This window comes from Prinia subflava, chromosome 4, assembly GCF_021018805.1.
Source record: "Prinia subflava isolate CZ2003 ecotype Zambia chromosome 4, Cam_Psub_1.2, whole genome shotgun sequence".
In the NCBI taxonomy this organism is placed as follows: Eukaryota; Metazoa; Chordata; class Aves; order Passeriformes; family Cisticolidae; genus Prinia; species Prinia subflava.
The window spans coordinates 33,261,640-33,279,535 of NC_086250.1; the positions used below are offsets into that span (position 1 = coordinate 33,261,640).

At 36.1% G+C, this 17,896-nt stretch overlaps 1 protein-coding gene across 2 annotated transcripts in view; it reads right to left on the bottom strand.

Moving 5' to 3' along the window:
• Positions 1-14,859: 14,859 nt before the first annotated feature.
• Positions 14,860-17,896, bottom strand: part of TMTC2 (transmembrane O-mannosyltransferase targeting cadherins 2) — a 236,821-nt gene continuing 233,784 nt past the window's right edge. For both annotated transcript variants that reach the window (XM_063396396.1, XM_063396395.1), the window contains one exon: positions 14,860-17,758. In XM_063396396.1, the coding sequence (XP_063252466.1) occupies positions 17,579-17,758 (180 nt within the window). In that variant the 3' untranslated portion in view covers positions 14,860-17,578. The remainder of the gene's footprint in view (positions 17,759-17,896) is intronic.

Consider the following 17,896-nt stretch of genomic DNA (forward strand, 5'->3'; position numbering starts at 1 on the left):
CAGACAAAGCCTCGGCTGCTTTCTCTGGCTCATCCTGCTTAGGCTGGTTTTGATGCTCCCCAAAGGAAACACACTAAAGCCATTAAAAGTATTTATGTGTGCTCTCCTAAGGCCCCAAAAGCTAAGTGCTGGTGGTCAGCAGGTCTTCCATCTCTTTTCTTGTGGAAAAGACTCTGCTAAGTAATCAGACCATAAGCTGAATGCTCATTCGATTACACACCACACACAAGCAAGAAATTACCAGCGACTGATAAAGGCTCAATATTAGCTTTACTAAAGAATGTGCCATCTTGCTAAATTTCACTTAGAAATGGAATTAACTACACTTTTTAACTTACTGTATGCACAGATCATCACAGCTCAGGTTTGATCTGGCAGCAGTAGTCAGAACTCAGTGTAATACAAATCAGCCCCGTGATGAGACAGGCTTCCTAATAAAAGCAGCATATTTTTGCCAGTTTCCACACTGCAGAAAAAGTCAATGATCTTTATTTTATCAAGAAGTTTCATCACCACATGCTGCTATCACACCATGTCTGAACAACAACAAAATGTTCCTTTGTCCTGTTGTGGAGTCACCATCTCTTGTGGAAGTGTTTACCAATGCTAAACATGCTTCTTCATCTAAGAACCATAGAGACTAGCTCAAGTTATCCTTGGCTTGCTTCAGTGGAAAGAGTCAAGTTTCATGTCCGACTAGCCAATATTCGTAAGTTTTCAGATATCTATGTCTAGCATGTAAAATGTTTACATGAACCCCCTGACAAAAATCACAGCATACAGTTTTGCTTTTCTTGCACAACAGAGTACTTCAAAGCAAGGATAAATCTTGCCCAACCATTAGATAACCATTTTTATGCAGCCTGGTCTGAAATTCTTTTATAGATTTTCACATAGTAAAGGTCCAAAGCCCACCCTGGCTTCTACTCTAAGATGCTATATTACATCTTTTTGTGCCAAATATGTTCAGTGGAAGCACAGAATAGGACAGCTACATTAATGATATTAATGATATAAAAAACTCCATCTATTAGAACAATAGCTACAAAGCAGATTGTAATTACAAATTTAAGTCATTCACATACGTTTGTACTCTCTTGTTCCCCAGGAAGAAAATAAAAACAAGCTACAGGACAGCTTTTCAGGTCAGTTTATGAACTTCCACAACATATTCAGATACTACTGTAAACAAAGTCATAAAAAAAATTAAAAAAAACAAAACACAGATAACACAGTAGTATTTCCAATGCTTAAAGCTATATGTAATAAACATAATATTAAATTCCAATGGTCCATGCTCCCATTGAGTCTGTAATTTTGCACCTCCCAAGCAGCTGCATAAAATAAGGAGATCCCCATTTGTTATGATTCTAAATAATTTTGGATACAGTAAGATGAAAGATACAATGTCAAGATACTCTATTTCTGGGTGGCCAGTTTCTAGTTCACTGCTTTTGATGGTTTGTTCCTTGATGTCAGTTTCAAAATATGGTTTCGTTTATTGGAAGATTTTTGTTATAGTACTTTACACTGATCTCATGACCTCCCTTGATCTCCAGGAATCCCATATTGCAGCAGGAAGTGGGTAACTGAGCAAGCAACTACTGCACAGAACCTTGAACATAACACTATAAAGCAGTAGACTTCACAGGGATTCTCTCTTTCCAAAAAGAATTAAGACAGGGTGTCGTCTCAGCTGTGGTTTCTAAAAACCTTGTGAATCTTTGGTACAAGAATAGGGGGCTAACCTCATTATCTTTCAAAATTTCTAAACACATAATTGCATCTTGCTGGCCTACATTCCTCTGGCAGATGCAATTTGGTTTAGTACTGTTTCTCATTGACAAAGCCAAAAGCCTTTGAGCTTCAGTTGTTCTGAAGTGTTAAATATTGCTTTGTTTTGCTTCAAAGGCATTTCTGCCATGGGAAAATTATCACTTTATGACCCTTCTGCATGCTGCAGGAATGATGGGACATTAAAATATTCTGATAGCCTCGGGAAAAGGTATTAGGGAATACACCCGTATTAATAAAATAGTGAGTGGTGTTTTAAACCTTCCTTTAAATCAAAGCTCCTTATGTGACATTGAAATCCACAGAACACACAGTGCATGAGGAGGCTGCTGGTATTTCTCAGCTTACTATATAAGGAATGGAAGTTTTAAAAATATCAAATAAGAATTTTACTATGTGAAATTTTCCTTCAGTGTTAGAAATTGGGTCCGAAACACCTTACGGCATATACCCCAAAACTATGAATCCAGATTTCAAGTCTCAGAAGAAAAACCTGCTAGCACAACTGAACCTCTGTCCATTAGGAAAATAGGCCTGTGAAGCCCAGAGCTAATGAGGCCTGGTTTCCTTTGGGTTGTGCCTAATGGACGTGTCCAAAAAGGTGCAACCTCTTGTTTTCCAGCACTGAAGTTCTCACTCTGCAGTCTGGATTTGCTTTCAATATTTCTCTCCCAAAAGGACTGAGGGAGGGGGAAGATGGGGGAAAACACAATAACAGAATCTTTTTTTCCACTATGCAGCCGCCTATTTTCTGGCTAATAACAGTACAACTACATGTAGGTCACTCTTGATAGAATGTGGCCAAGAAAGGTTACAAGGTGGTAAGAGCAGAATGGATAGACATCTCACCTCCTCTCGCTATCAAACTTCATCCATATCCTTCTGTTTCCAGCCAAATCTTCCCAAAGTTCTTCTGCTTGATGCTTGATGGTCTTCCTTAACCGCTGTTTAGAAAGCCATTCTTCATCATGCTGATCACAGTGTCACGATCCAGGAGTGTGCAAGGAAACAGACACTTCAAGAGGTAAACATGTTTGCTTATGCAAAACTACTAATGAGACAAGAAAGTTAAACTGCACACATGCCAGTCAACAAAGGGTTTTTTTAACCCGATGTTGGGTAAAACACTTTGTTAACTTCAGTTTATGGAGGGTTTTTCTAGTTTCTTTCAAACGCTTGTGCATCAGGTATTTTTTCCTCCTCTCTCTTACCCTTGCTTTATATTCCTGTCAGTATTTGATAGTCTTTTTTAGGTAAGTTCACTTGTTCTGGAGAAATGCATTCCTTCATCACTTTAAAAACAAGGCAGCAACAATGAAAGATGTCATCAAACTTTTAAGGAAGCTCAAAAACAGGTTAATCACAAAGAAAGAATAAAATCTATTCTGTCAAAATAATGGATTAGACTTCTGTCAGAGGCTTCTGAAGTAGAAGCACAAGTAAATCAGTTTATTAAATGTTTGAAATTAATTAACTATAATGAAATGGAACTGCATAATGACTTGTAATCTTGGTATTTTAAAGTAATGGATCATAAACTTCTTAAAGAAACATATTTACTGAGCAATTTCAAATTGAGAATATTTTCAAAACATAACATTTTAGAAATGGATTGCCTCTCAACCAACTGAATAATTCCATCAAAGTCAAGAGCACTTGGAAAAAAAATCTATCAAGGGAGCAAGAACAGTTTAAAAATACACTAAACAGAAAGCATGACAAAATTTCTCTGGAATGTTAAAGGCTAAATTAAACATTAAAAAATGAAGCATCAGTATCTCATATGTGCCAAAACCCAACTAGACATCATCAGACACCTGGAATTAGGAAAAATATAGACTATTTTACTCTTTAGAAAGCAAGTCCTATGTGTACTCAAAAACACTGAGATGTTGCACGCTTTGTTATGGGGACAGCAGTGAACCATCTCAGCTCTCTTGATATTCAAAATGAACTGCTTGGTGTCCTCCAAACTGCAGACAGAAGTGAGGTTGTTAAACATCAGTGCTAGAGTTATCACTGAGATGATACAACCATGTAAGTATGGAAAAAAAATCATCCCAGTTCAGAATTAACATTCATGTATTACCCTTAAACTGAATTGATAATTGGAAAGTCCTAAGCACAAAACAGTTTAAACTATAATTAAATCAAATGTTACTCTTCTGAATTATGTGCAGTTGTGGGAAATTAGGAATCTTTAAATCACAAAAGAGGAGTAGACCTGTGGGTGAAATCAGACCTGTTCTCACCATGAAACAAACGCTTCCCCTTAAGGTTAATGTTGTCAGACTCATCTTTGTTGTAAAGCTCCGGCTCCAGAATGTATTTATCTAGTATCAAAAATAATTAGTGAGCACTCCAGCTCTTTGAATGGCCAACTTCAGTCAGAACTATCTTGAGTCCAAACATAAGAAAAACAGGAAACCTCTTTTGAAACCTAAAAGTGTTGCAAGATGCAGTGACTAATAATATTCGTGTCTCTAACCCACTGCATAAAGGTAATTAGAACTAGTAATTTGCTTTTTTTGTCTCTTTGCAGGCATTATGAAACAAGGATTAGCAAGTACAGAATCAAATGCAGAGCTAGTAGCTATTCAAATAGTTTGGCATGTGTTTGCCATCACTGATTCATCTGTAGTGAATAAAAGATGCTGTTAAATTTGTGTGGGTTTTCTTTAAGGGCTTACTTGGAAATAAATCCATGTCCTATTTAATAATATTCATTCTTCAGCATGCTTTCCTTTTTAAGCTTGCAGTAACAAAAAATAATTATTGCTATTCATACTTATTACCTGTTATGAGGAATAAATGACACGATAAATAACAAGAAGAACCTGGGAACTTTGGGTTCAATTCTGTACCTTAGCTTGTAGTGGGACTCTATGGTTTTTCTAGATATTGAACTGTAATGTGTGGGCATGGCTATAGAATGCAATGAGTGTGGGATTAATTTATCATGTGATAGACAGTTGGCTTTCAAAAAGTTTACACTTCTAATCCTTATTACAGCACTGGACTGAAAACCAGATATGATACAAAGGCCATTTTCACTGTGTTCCTGTAATACATTCTCATGTAATATCCTCTGTCCTTGAAGTATCCTATTCCTCCTGCTGTTGATGGATTGCATTAGGACACAGTAGCTTTTCTTTGACCCGTTTCAAATGTTCTGTGTATTTCAGTCAGTGTTCTGCTATGCTCATGGCTCTCCAGACAGATTACTGCTTGTCCTATTTGGATCTCATTGAGCTCACCTAAAATGGATGTGATCATATCACAGTTTGGTTTTCCTAGTCCTCTTTTTTATGCAGAAAATACTTTTCTTTTTTTTGTTTTGCTCCTAAGAATTACATTTTTTAAAGGATTAGAGATTACCTATTCCAGAATGAGTACTGTGATAGATTACATTAAGGAAAGGCCTATCAGTAGTTCAAATCATTCTGGCTTCTCAGATGGAATAATTGTCCTCATTCACGTGCTGTAGGCATGAAAGACATCAACTCATACAATTACAGAAGCAGCTTCAACAAAATGAACTTGTCAATTTGCTTTGTTAACACTTAAATAAAATTCTAGGTCAGCCTAGGATTCAGCTGTATCACTTCCAGTCATGTTAACTTGTACATCATCAAAAAGTAGATTTTTGCTTTCAGCATGGATAATATTACATAAGTTACTGTAGGTCAGCTGACATACAGTAAACATCCATTAAAAAATTGTTTAGATGCATCAAGTGTGAGGTGACTAGCCTTAAATTAAGCTTCTTGCATTTTTGCTTAATTAAATTAAATTAGCCCATGTTTGCAGTGACTGTTGGTGGTGACTGAACCCCAGCTGGAAAATATCCTGTAATAGCCACAACAGTTTAAAGGCAAATCAACTGTAAATTTTGTACAGGTTTGTTGGCTTTTTGTTTGTTTAGTTTTTTTGGGTTTTTTTTAAAGGAAAAGCTAAAAAAACAAATTACAGTAATTGATTTCTCTGTAAATTGGTTCTGAATTGTAAGATCTTCTATGAGCTTCAAGCACCAAAACATCCTTTGTTAATCTAACAAGGAAGTTTGTAATGAAAGTGCTGCCATCACTAATGGGTTTGAGATTTGGGAAGCTTTCACATTTCAGGTATGTAAGTTGAACCTGTATCTCCACAAGAACATTAAGCCCTGATCCTTAAGCTCCCCAGAAGCCTGCCCCTGCCACTGCACAGACCTGCACGGCAGGGAGAAGCTGAGCGAGTCCCTGAGAAGCTGAGAGGTAATCCACACGCACAACAACAATTAACCTTCCAACAGTTCTATGAAAAGGTAGAGTTCACCAATACGTAATCAATACTAAAATTGAAGATCAGGGAAGATCAAAATACTGCATGTTAGATTCAAAAAAGACTGCTCTGCCCCCCAATAAGCCGCGTGATTCATGAATTTTTAAAAAGCAAGCTTACTGCTTCAGTCATTCTTCAGCTGAATCTTTCAATTGACCTGAAAAATTATTTGCTTTGCCTTACCCTGTAAAACTGGAATCTGCCAGCTGAATGACCAGCATGGTGGCAGAGAATGAACAAACCTGAACCTATTCAAGAGGTGGGAGGTGAGGCTATTAGAAAATTCAGGGAGGGAACTTTTGGAAAAATGAAGTGATCATGCAATAAATCACAGCTGTGACAATGAAGGTAAAAGAGAACTAAACACGAGAACCCAATCACTGAAATTAAAAATTAAATTAGAACAGAAAAAGACATCCATTAGTGGAGTTATTTTTGGATATTTTTTGGTAAATAAAGTGAGGAACACATTTTTTCACTAAAAAGTTAAGAACATAAAAACATTTAAGAGGAAAAGGTTGTTCATGAGGTCTGTGATAAAAGAAAACTAATTATTAAAATACAAGAGTTATTATAACTGGACTTTACAAAAGAAATGTGTAACAGGCATTAAAGATACATTTTACCCTCATCCTCATGAGATAGCATATTTAGAACTAGATTCTTTGGTTTATATCAACTACAACCTACTCTTTTTTATATTAACTTGAGGTTGCAGAAATCCACAGAATTTCAAGAGGCTTGGTATTTATTAGGGGTGATGATTGTATTAGTGATTTCTCTCTTTTTGTGTGTAAAAAACACCAGTTAAAGAACTCATCTAACTTTCAGAAAATACAACTTTTTGTTTCAATTACATTTTGCTAGAGCAGAAGTAAGTTTCAGTCTGAGAATCCTCCTCTTCCTCTTGATTACTTGGCTTCATCCTATCAATCATAATTATTATGTTCCTGGTACAATAATTACAGTTTTTAATCAATTTTCAAACATTGTGCAGTGGGCTGCGAAGTGCATTTGAAGCCCATCATAAGAGAACTTATACTGAAAGCAACTAAAAACTGATGGTTTTTGCAGAATGGGAGGAGAAAGGGTTATACATAGGAATGACAGATCATCTTCTTATCAGGCTTTACCATTAATTCAGTAAAGCACGGAAATAATTACAAACGTGCACTTGACAAACTGAACATAAATTAGTTCTTAGTTGATTACTCCAGTTGCCTTAACAACAGAAGTTCCCCCAGCATTTGGAGCGAATATCTCTTTCAATAAATTTTATTTTCCAAAACATATAAGGAAAAAAATTACTTTTCCAAAGCACCCTTGTTATGATTTGATAATGTGATCTTGCACAATAAAACAAAAACTCAGTTATTGCGTGCAGCCTTTCTCTGCTCCAGCACTGATGTTTAAAGCAGCTTCTGTCTTGATGCTCTTAAATAAACACAGCTTTACATTGCCTGAGAAAGGCAGTAAGCTCCATCAGAAAAACAGTGTACCTGAGTTGTTTCTAGTGTAAAGACCACTACATATCTGTTCCTGAACAAAGTATGTGTAAGAGTAATTTTTATCATGCTAGGAGATCAGAAAAATAATCTGCAGAACCAGCACAAAAATGTTGGTAAGACCTTATCGCAAACAGTTTTCTACAGTGAAAGTTTAGCCACTAAAGTCAGTGACAAAACCATTATCATCTTCAACTGGGACAGAATTCCTTCCTTACAAGCCAAGTAAGTGAAAACAGCAGCACATTGTCTGAGAAGCAGCAGAAACTACAGCAACAATTTCTGTTATTTGGGACCAGGCCCACAAGCAGAAGGACCCTTGAGAAGTTTCCTGTTTGAAATAGTATGTTTATTTATTTTTTCCAGGGTTGTCACATATACTGCTATGTCTCACTCTCTTAGGATTTTGTTAGTAATCAAAACTTCTCTCTTCAAGAGATTTATTGTCCTCTCCCAGTTTTCAAAGTACCACCAGGACAGAAATGTCTGGCAGGGGAAATTACTGCCAGGAAAGTGCCAGCATATTAAAGTATTTATTTAAAAGACATAACTACCTGGACCTTTTCCAGCATTTCAGTATTTCAGACACAGATATAATGTATCTAATACAGAAGGATTGGAGCAAACCACAACCCGTTACCATTGAACTTTGCAGTGAGTGACACTCCACTAAAAACCCCACCCTTCAGTTTTTCTAATTGGGTATCCAACCTTGTGAATCAAGCAGGCTCCAAGGGCTCAGGTATATGCACAGAGTTAGTTACCATCCCCCTTGTACCAGGTCTGCTCCACATGCTCAGAGTAATCATCAATGTTTAATTTAACAGATGGTTGGAATCCGCACGATTCCTCTTACGAGGTACAGAGCATGGTTATACCATTTCCAGTGCTGAATTAAAAGTAGAAATCCAACACCAAGTGATGCTGCTTATTCAGAATAAGTTAATCTATCATTTCTACAGCTGAGTCTCTCTGTTCTGAAAAGTTTGAGGTAATTTCATGTTTTAAGTATTACTGTCTTTTCTTGTCATTTAAGAGGTAAGACCAGAGGTGCATATTAAAAAACTATTAACCTTGCAATGAAAGTTAGATTTGTGTACCCTGTTATTCTTACTTATAGTCCCTTGAATGAAGCAGAAAAACTAATTACTTTTATTTATACAGTCCCATTAGAGCACTTTACGGCCAGCTGGAAGGAACAAATCACTGCTCTCAAGACAGTACTGTCTGCAATGAACATAGCAGGGCAAGTAGGGAGAAGAGCCAACAGTGGGAGTGGGGTTATGGGAAGATTAAGGTTAGGGAAGTTTGAGAGATGATCTCTTCATCTTGTCACTTCCTGAGATTCTAAGCAGGGAACAGTCAGATGAGTATGTCAGCTTGGGATGTGTCAAAAAAATGTAGTCATGTAGTCCCATTCAACCCAAATTTCTAAGAGCCCAAATATCAGTTGGTGTTTCTACAATAAGGACTAAAATGGGGATTTCCTCCGTGCTTTTTCTTTAGATGTTAGGGAGTTGTTATGGCTACTTTACAATTTTGAAGGTAGGAAAAACCCCAAACCAACAGAAAACATGTTTTTGAATCCTCTAGCAAATGAGATCAGTAGGTTCAGCAAGGTGTCTGAGATACAGCATAGCTTTACAAGGTAATAATACATGATTAAAAAAAAAAAAATCTTTTTGAATTTGTACACTTTGATTATAAATGTTTTCAGGAGGGTTTGGTCCAGTTTTGCTAGTTTTGTATTTTGTATACCTCAAGCCTAATGAGGTTCCTGGGATTGCACCTCTCCAAAGAAAAAAAAAAATTATATAATCAGTATAGGTGGTCCTTTTCATATTTTACTTTTTAATAAGATGAATGAAACCATGCATGATTGCCAGCTTCCCTCTCCTCACTGGCCATTCTTTGGGGAACTATCAAGGTCCAGCCTGTTTCTCCTAGCTCAGCCTCCCCCTATGGTCAATGCACACTTGTTAACTCTCTAAAGGTATTTACAGTAGAAATTATGTAAGTCATTTGTAAGTCCCTGTGTAATCTTTCTAAGCATACCCTGCTGAGAGACCAAATCTTCACTAACATGGAACAAGCTATCAGCTTAGGCAGTCAGAGACCCAAGCACCCCACAAGCACCACATCTTCCTGCTTTGGGTGCTGGAAGGCTGTAACAGTTCAAGAGATGCAGGAAAATTTTCTGATGTAATGCTTGCCAGTAGCCATTTTTAAGACTTAGTATATTATATTCTAGGTGTTTCAGGGATGACCATAATTTAGTTTATGCATTTCTTTCAGAAAAAGACTTGATCTTCAGACTCAGATGGGCTCACCTGATATCAGGATTATCAAAATTATGGTAAATGTCCTAACAGGCTGTAGCTGGCATGATCGTAGAGTGAAGATCCTGCTTCATAATTTAGTGCCTCTTCCAGGGAGAGGTGAGATGTTTCCTTATCTTCACTTGGAGTTACCTGGGCCCAGGTGTGTGCATCAGTTTTCTGTGGAACTCTGAGAGTTCTTTGTAGCTAATTATTTATTTATATGGAAACAAAGCTAAAAAAGTAACCAAATACAACCACAAGACTTCTCCTTCCTTTTTCTTATTTCTAAGCTTCTCTCAGAAGAAGAGAAACATTGAAAACATGATCTGTTTGATGACATCTTTAATTAGTAACTTCTCAAAAATTTGAAAATATTATACCTTAAATTTTAAATTGGACATTAAAAAGTGCACCGTAACTGAAATGATGATGACAAAACCAAGGTAAGCAAACAGCAAAGCACAACAGAACTCCAGTAAATATTATTATACTGATCAGTATAAAAAGTATCTGAGTAACTAATCTTTTCACAAATCTAAGTATTAATAATCATATTTGCAGAGAATTCCTTATCTTTCCAAAATCATGATCTTCATTGAGTTAAACAAAAATCTACTTTGATATGTTCACCTCTAATTGACATTTATATATCACTACTGAAAGTCCACAAAAATCCTAAACAGTACCCATCTGAATTCACATAACTTTTTTTCTTCTTCCTATGTCAGAGGGGAAATTTTCATATCAATCAGAATAAACATTACAGTAAACAAGTGATTCAGAATAAGTTGGGTAAATATCTGCAGAACTGACAGGAAGATTATCAGGCTGTGATGGTGCCAGTGGGACACAAAGGTTCACATGGATGCAAAGCATGTCTTTAGCACAATGAAGTGCAAAACCCATCAACTGGATATCAACTTATTCTTAGAATGCTGAAGCCAATTGTAAGTAATCAAACCAAACTGAAATAAAACAAAATTTATTTCTTTTTGGCTTTGGCTAAAAAAAAGTTGTTCCTTTTCTGGTCTCTAAATAATTCATAAAACTAACAGAGGAGATGGGGGAAACAATTTTCTATGCAAGAATATCTAAAGACTCTTTTAATTAATGAGAAATATCAGGAGACATATTCCATTAAAAAAAAATCAAGAAACATGAATTTAGCTAAAAGATTAATTACCACTAAAATTTCATAGAGAAATGGCATTTTGGAGAGAGGAATAGTAATTAAAATAAGAGGCAGAGCCACTACGCTCTATGCATGAATTTTAAGGCATAAGTGCCATTCATTGAGCTCTATTGCTATTAATAGTATGTTTATTTTAAAAAAAATAGTAATTGTTAAAGTCTTTCATTAAGGAAAAGGCCAAAACAGGCTATGAAATTATGGTGGTTGAAAAAAAAAATCCTATTCTACCATCTTACATCTTCATGCTGTCATATCAAAACATTCTCTATCACAATAGGAAAAGCAACGCTGTATTCCAGAAACTGTGGGTGTGCAGAAACGAGACACTTTGGCAATGATTTACTTTGCATATCAGTATAAAGCAGAAAAGGGAATTGATTTAATATAAGGAACTATAGACTGAATTATACACTCATGTACTGCAGAGAAACTTATGGTTGCGGTTGCAACAAACCTGACCAAATAATAAAGGAATCAATTCTATGAAAAGCTAATTTCTCATTGTAATAAAGAAAAATACTGGGCAGGCAGGAACATCTGTTTTCAAGAAAATGAGAGACAAAAGAAAATATTTCTCCAGAAGAGGATAAAAAATGCTTTGCTGACAGGAGAAAAAAAAACCTAGAAAAACCAACAAGGACCCTCAAACAATCTCTCCTTTCCAGGATTACCTGTTGCAGCAAACCACTGTATTATTAGGTTGAAAAATCTGTTCACCTAGGTTAAATAATTACTCATAAATAAATAAAAAATTCAAAACTGAGACCAAGTTTAGCCATCAAAGCTCCATTTCTATCTAGCTCTAAACAGAATCTGTAACTTAAACTACTGAAACTCTGCAAGAGAAAAAACAAAAATATCCATGTGGGAATTGAATGTCATCAGGTAAAGGACCAGTGATGCAAGGAAAGACAGACTCACACAATTCTATCAATTGAAGAAAACCCCACATCTGCTCACAACATGGCTTCCACACCCATTTCTTCAAAAGTAAATCTCAATTAAAAAATATAAAATCTGTGGTTAAATGCACACAGATAGAAATTTGTATGTATAAATAATTTAATCTCCAGCCTAACACATAAATATCTGTCAGCTCAGTAACTTTTGTATGTAAAACCAGGCTTTGCTACTGAAACTATATTCAAAATAATATGAATATACAGCAAGAGTGAATGATTTAATCTATTTCATCTTAACTTTTCTAGAAGCTCCACCATGGTGTTTCTGCCCTTCTGAAAAGCTTCCTCATATGTGACCTTTAAAGCTGTCCAGCTCTAGAACTACAGTACCACTGAAGAGAGTGCACAACAACAGTGTAAATAAGATAAAAAATTTATCTTATTGACTTGAAATGTGAATAAAAATACAATTTCAAAGGTTTTCCAACCAAGTGGCTTAACTTGAGTCACACATTCAGTCTTTTGTGGGTGTCATGGTTTAACCCCTGATGGCAACTAAGCACCACAGAGCCACTCACTCTTTCCTGGTGGGATGGAGGAGAGAACTGGAAAGGTAAAAATAAGAAAGATCATAGGCTGATTTAGGCAAATTTTAATATTTAAAATTTAAATAAATTCAATACGTTAAAGAATATTATTATTAATAATAGTAATAATAATAATGGAATATTACAAAAACATGAGAAAAATAAAGCCCAAGAAACACAAATGGTACAAGTGAAAAACAACTGTACACCAACAAACAATCAGTACCCAGATAGTTCCCAAGCAACAGCTGCCCCCTGCCAAACTCCACTCCAGTTTTATTGCTGAGCATGAAACCATATGGTCTGGAATATCCCCATGGTCAGCTGTCCTTGCTGTGTCCCTTCCCAGCTCCTTGTGCACCCCCAGCCCCTTCGCTGGTGGGGCGGTGTGAGGGGCAGGAAAGGCCTTGATGCTGTGTGAGCACTGCTCAGCAACAACTAAAACATGCCTCTGACATCAACACTGTTTCCAGCACAAATCTGAAACACATCACCATTCTAGCTACTGTGAAGAAAATGAACTCTATCCCAGCCAAAACTGGCACAATGGGGAATATATTTTTATGTCCTGAACTTTATAATACTGTTTCCAAGGCCAGCTTTTCCTGTTGGCAATGTTTGGTTTCAATTTATTATTTTAACAGAAGAACTTACAACTTTTTACAAGTCTGTATAGCTTTGGGGTTTTGTTTTGTGGCATTTAAAAAAAAATACTGATGCATAAGCTTTTCCGTATTTTATCCTAGAATAACTTGCTCTTGGAATAAAGTCTGTCCCTCTAAAGTTTGCTAATTTCCCCCAAAATGTCTGCCTCTGCTCCCAACCCGCCCCCCAACATCAGATGTATTCTATTCCTCTAACCACATTCTTTCAATGTCACCCTACTGAATCTCAGGGAGATTAAATGTTCAGTATCTGTGTGAAGCCAGGCGGGGACTCTTCAAATTGCAGGATCAGTCTACCTAGGGGAGCCTATCTGATCATAACTGGTGCCTGTTATCAGATGTGAACTGGAAGCAGTGTCTCTGCTATGCTATCTGTCTCTGTCAGGCAGAACTGCTATGGGAATGCCCACAACAGAGTGCCAAAGCCAGATCCAAATGAGCTGGTATACTTACACAGATCCATTTAGTGCCTTACCTTTACCCTAGCTGAAATCCAGAAGTGATACAGCCATCCATACCAGCTACCGAGAGCAAGTTCAGATGGGTCTGTGAAAGCAGGACTAAAAAATCACCAGAGAGCTGTCACGTGCCCTCATCAGAAATGGAGATGTAGCAAGTATCTGTTGCCTGGAAGTGTGATTCTTGGAAAAACAGAACCATTGGAAGCAGAGCACAAGGCAGATAGAACAGGATCTCACACAGAAGGGTTCAGGGCTAAGGTGCCAGAGCAGGAGCTCAAGCCCACGCTTAGACTCTACTTCCACAAGAAACAAGTGACACAGTTCAGATGATTCCTTTCATACTCTGCATTCATCATCTGCCATTTATCAGCACCTGCTCAGGCAAGCAATTAATACAATAAATAACGTGTGACAGGTGAATTTGCAAGTCAGTGACTAAAAGACTGCTCTGCTCATGCCCATGTATGTTTACCAATTGTAGAGCAACCTATCAACGCAACAGACTGCAGCAGAACTAGGAAGGTATAAGAATATTAGCGCTGCATGGAGCTAAGCAGGCTCTGTCCATAGAAGATTAAGAGAAAGCCAAAAGGCAAAGGAACCATGTCCTTTCATAACATCTCTGCACAGGAAGGCAGATTTGAAACTCATCATATGACATCGCAGCATGAGGAAAAGGTGACCTCAGACATGCAAAAGACCTTGTATGTCAGCAAAATCTTCTCTTCAGCTTTTGTTACCAATTATATTTTAGCAATGTTTTTACTGACATCATGTTTGTATGGTAATATAAATATATTTTGTAAATAAATTAATCAGCTTTTATTCCTATAGAGTTTAGATACAATAATCAAATATGACAGCTATCACACCCTTTTGGCTAGATTTAGTGAGTATCAATATTAAAAAGTGCTTTCAGGGAACCTTTTTAAAAATATCCACTGAAGTCTAATTGCAATAGAGTATAGAAGAAAGCCAAATGTGACAGGTTGTTTTTACTTATGCTATACATTTCTCCCTTACATAAAATAATCAAGATTACTCATTAAATTAGAACAATTAAAAAACCCAAAGTGCTGTTACAGTAACACAAAGGAATACACAGGGTATTAGTTATCAATGCTTTATTATTGAACAAAATTGAAATTCTTTTATCTGGCACATAAACAATTATTTCTACAAAAAGGAAAGCCTACAAATCTGATAATTTATACAAATAACAGTTTTTCAAAAAATAAAATTTTAATTTAGTAAACTTGTCTTGTGCTCTTTTTTTTTTTTTTTTTAGCACTGTCTGCTATAATCCACCACAAATCCCTGAGCAGAGAGACATATTTTAAACATGTTCTAAATTGATCCCAAAAGAAGTTATCAAGCCAGACCTATATAAAAAAACGTATTCAGGGACATTCTTGGTAAATTTATGGTAGTCCTTTTTTCTTTTTCTTTTACATTTCTTTTGTTTTTTGTTTTTTTAAAGAAAAACAAAACCAGATAACAACGCAAGTATGACACGATATCACAGGAGTGCTCCCCTCTTCCCCCTTTTGTGCAATGAATAAAAATTAGCAAACAAGAATAAGTACAAGTTGAAGGAGACAAATAACCTGGTGAATGGTTAAGACCAAGAAGCCATCGAAGTTTGATGGCTGTTGAGCAAATAAAGCTGCAGGATACCACAGTTCTATACCAAGCTCAGTTACAGTTACTATCTATTTCTATATCTTTTCCCAGAAAGTCAATAAAGCAGGAGAATAAGTTCAAGCTACCATTGTAGTCTAACACTGGTTTCTACGATCAAATAGAAATTCAAATTTTGATCCTTCAATTTTGCTTTTCCAACAAGAACATTATTCGAGGAAAACTTGACACACACGACAAAACCAAATCTTGCCCCTCTGGCCCTTCTGGTGGGCCAGTTGTAAACTTAGCAACTTACAGTATTTTAGTGAGCAAGAGGAAAGAAAAGGAAGCACACATAACTACAGCTTTTCTACTATACTGACTTTGAAACAGCTATTCCCCAATCTATTTCAATACAGATTTAAAATCCAAGTGTAAGGGTAGAATGACCAAGAAGGTAGAGTCTAACTCAAGTGTTTCCTTTCCCATTTGGTACATACACTAACCACAAAACAAAAGCGAGTAAAGCCAAATAAAAGAAATAGCAACACTTAGAGACTGTTGTGTTAATGGCAGGTAACATTGCTGCAGTCAAGTAATAAATAAATAAATACAGCAAAGTGTTCTTTACATTTTTGTTGGAATGGTGCTCAACAGTTAAAAAGGAATACATAAACTAAAAACCCCAAATCCCTTTTCAGTAATAAAGAGTTTTTAACAAAAGATCCTGAAGAAGCTTCAGTTCAAGGTGCTCTACCAATTTAACATTTCATCTATCATTATGAAAGGAATACTAAAGCAGATATCAAAGGGCCATTAAATGAAATAGTAGATTTTCTTACAAGCAATAATACTTATTCCAAAGAAAGAAAGCAGTTAACAAATGGCCTGGAAAAAAATTACTAAAGCTTCATATGCTTCGATTTAAAATAAATTATTTTTACATTTAAAATCTGAAGACTGGAACAGTAATAAGGCTAAATCATTCTGAAACAGAAGTAAATTGAACCTCACCAAAAGCATATTTAGATATTTGACAGCTCTGCTGCTAGCCTGTGTCAGAATACAAACAGAATGCTAATATTTGCTTAGATTCTGAATAGGTTTGTTTAAAACACCAACAATATGAAAAGTAACTGGCAACCATCATTACTGATTCCTCTTAATCTACACTATTTTAAGCATGATCAAATTGAGTCCCTTCATTTATTTGCTAGCCTCATCAATGCATAACATTCTCTTTTCTCTGAGTTGCTCATGAAGTCTCATTTTAGCCTACCCAAGCACTAATATTTTCAAATCTCATTTTAATTAGTAATTGCAAAAATATCATATGCAGAGCCCAATTTAAAGTTGGACTTATCTGATAGCAAAGTAAAGAGAGTCAACCACATTATTCTATAATACCAATTATTTTTTTCTAAGATGACAGTCTGACCACACTAATTTGGCATCAGGGCAAACATCCCTCTTGCCTTTATTACTAAATCACACCTCTGGTCTTCTTTTTACTAGCCTACATACTACATCTGATGTAAAATACAGACAGCTCCTTGGTCATTCTGTCTACCTCACAGAAATTTGACTGTGTATCTCCAGAAAACTGCATTATAAGTTAACAAGCTGAAGTGACAGGCATATTCTTAGTAAACAACTTGCAATGCTGTCATCTAATAATGTGACAGGTTTGAAAAAAATGGGCCATTAAGTTGTGAAATTGGCTAGCAAGTGGTTCAAAAGTGAGATACAGCAGCATTAAGACAAACTGCAAACACACTGGATTTAGTACACATTTTAATGAGTTACAGTATCAGCAAAATACTTAAACCTACTATTACCACTTTAACTCCCATATGGCTTAGTGTATACTGTGTGATTTTCCCTTCATATTTCTATGACAGTATACATTTCAAATACCCACCCAAAAGTAAGCAATATGGGATTTGCTATTATTTATCAAATATACCGAAACAACTTATCTCACGTGCCATTGTTCCAAATATTTTTGTTGCGTAACAAGTTCTTCATGAATCCCTCAAAGTCTCCCTTTTTCTATTTCTCTAGCAGAACAGCTTCTCCTAGCAGCAATTAGGACCTCTGATCCTTGCAGTCAAGTCCAGCAAGTTCTCTGACCTGACAACTGTGTGGAAGTTCTAGTTCTTGGGTTTAATCACTTTAAGGAAAAGAAGTTCAGAGTTTTCATCATCATGTTTTGGATGTTTTCAAACCTTGTTTCTCCATGATATTCCACAGTTTGCGAAGATTGGACTGGGTGATGACATCATCAGGTTTAAGTTGAAGAGCAAGGAGGTAGTTTTCTTCAGCCTCTTTCAGTTTGCCGTTCAGATGGAGAATGGCTCCAAGATTCATTAGGGCAGCTGGATACTGGAACCAATAATAAAAAGGAAGGAGGAATATTACAAATATTTTCAATTTTTCTTTTTAGACAATCTTCTTCCACTTAAATTACTCCCTTATGTTTGCCAATTTTTCATGGAAGCAATTTAGTAATTTAAGCAAATA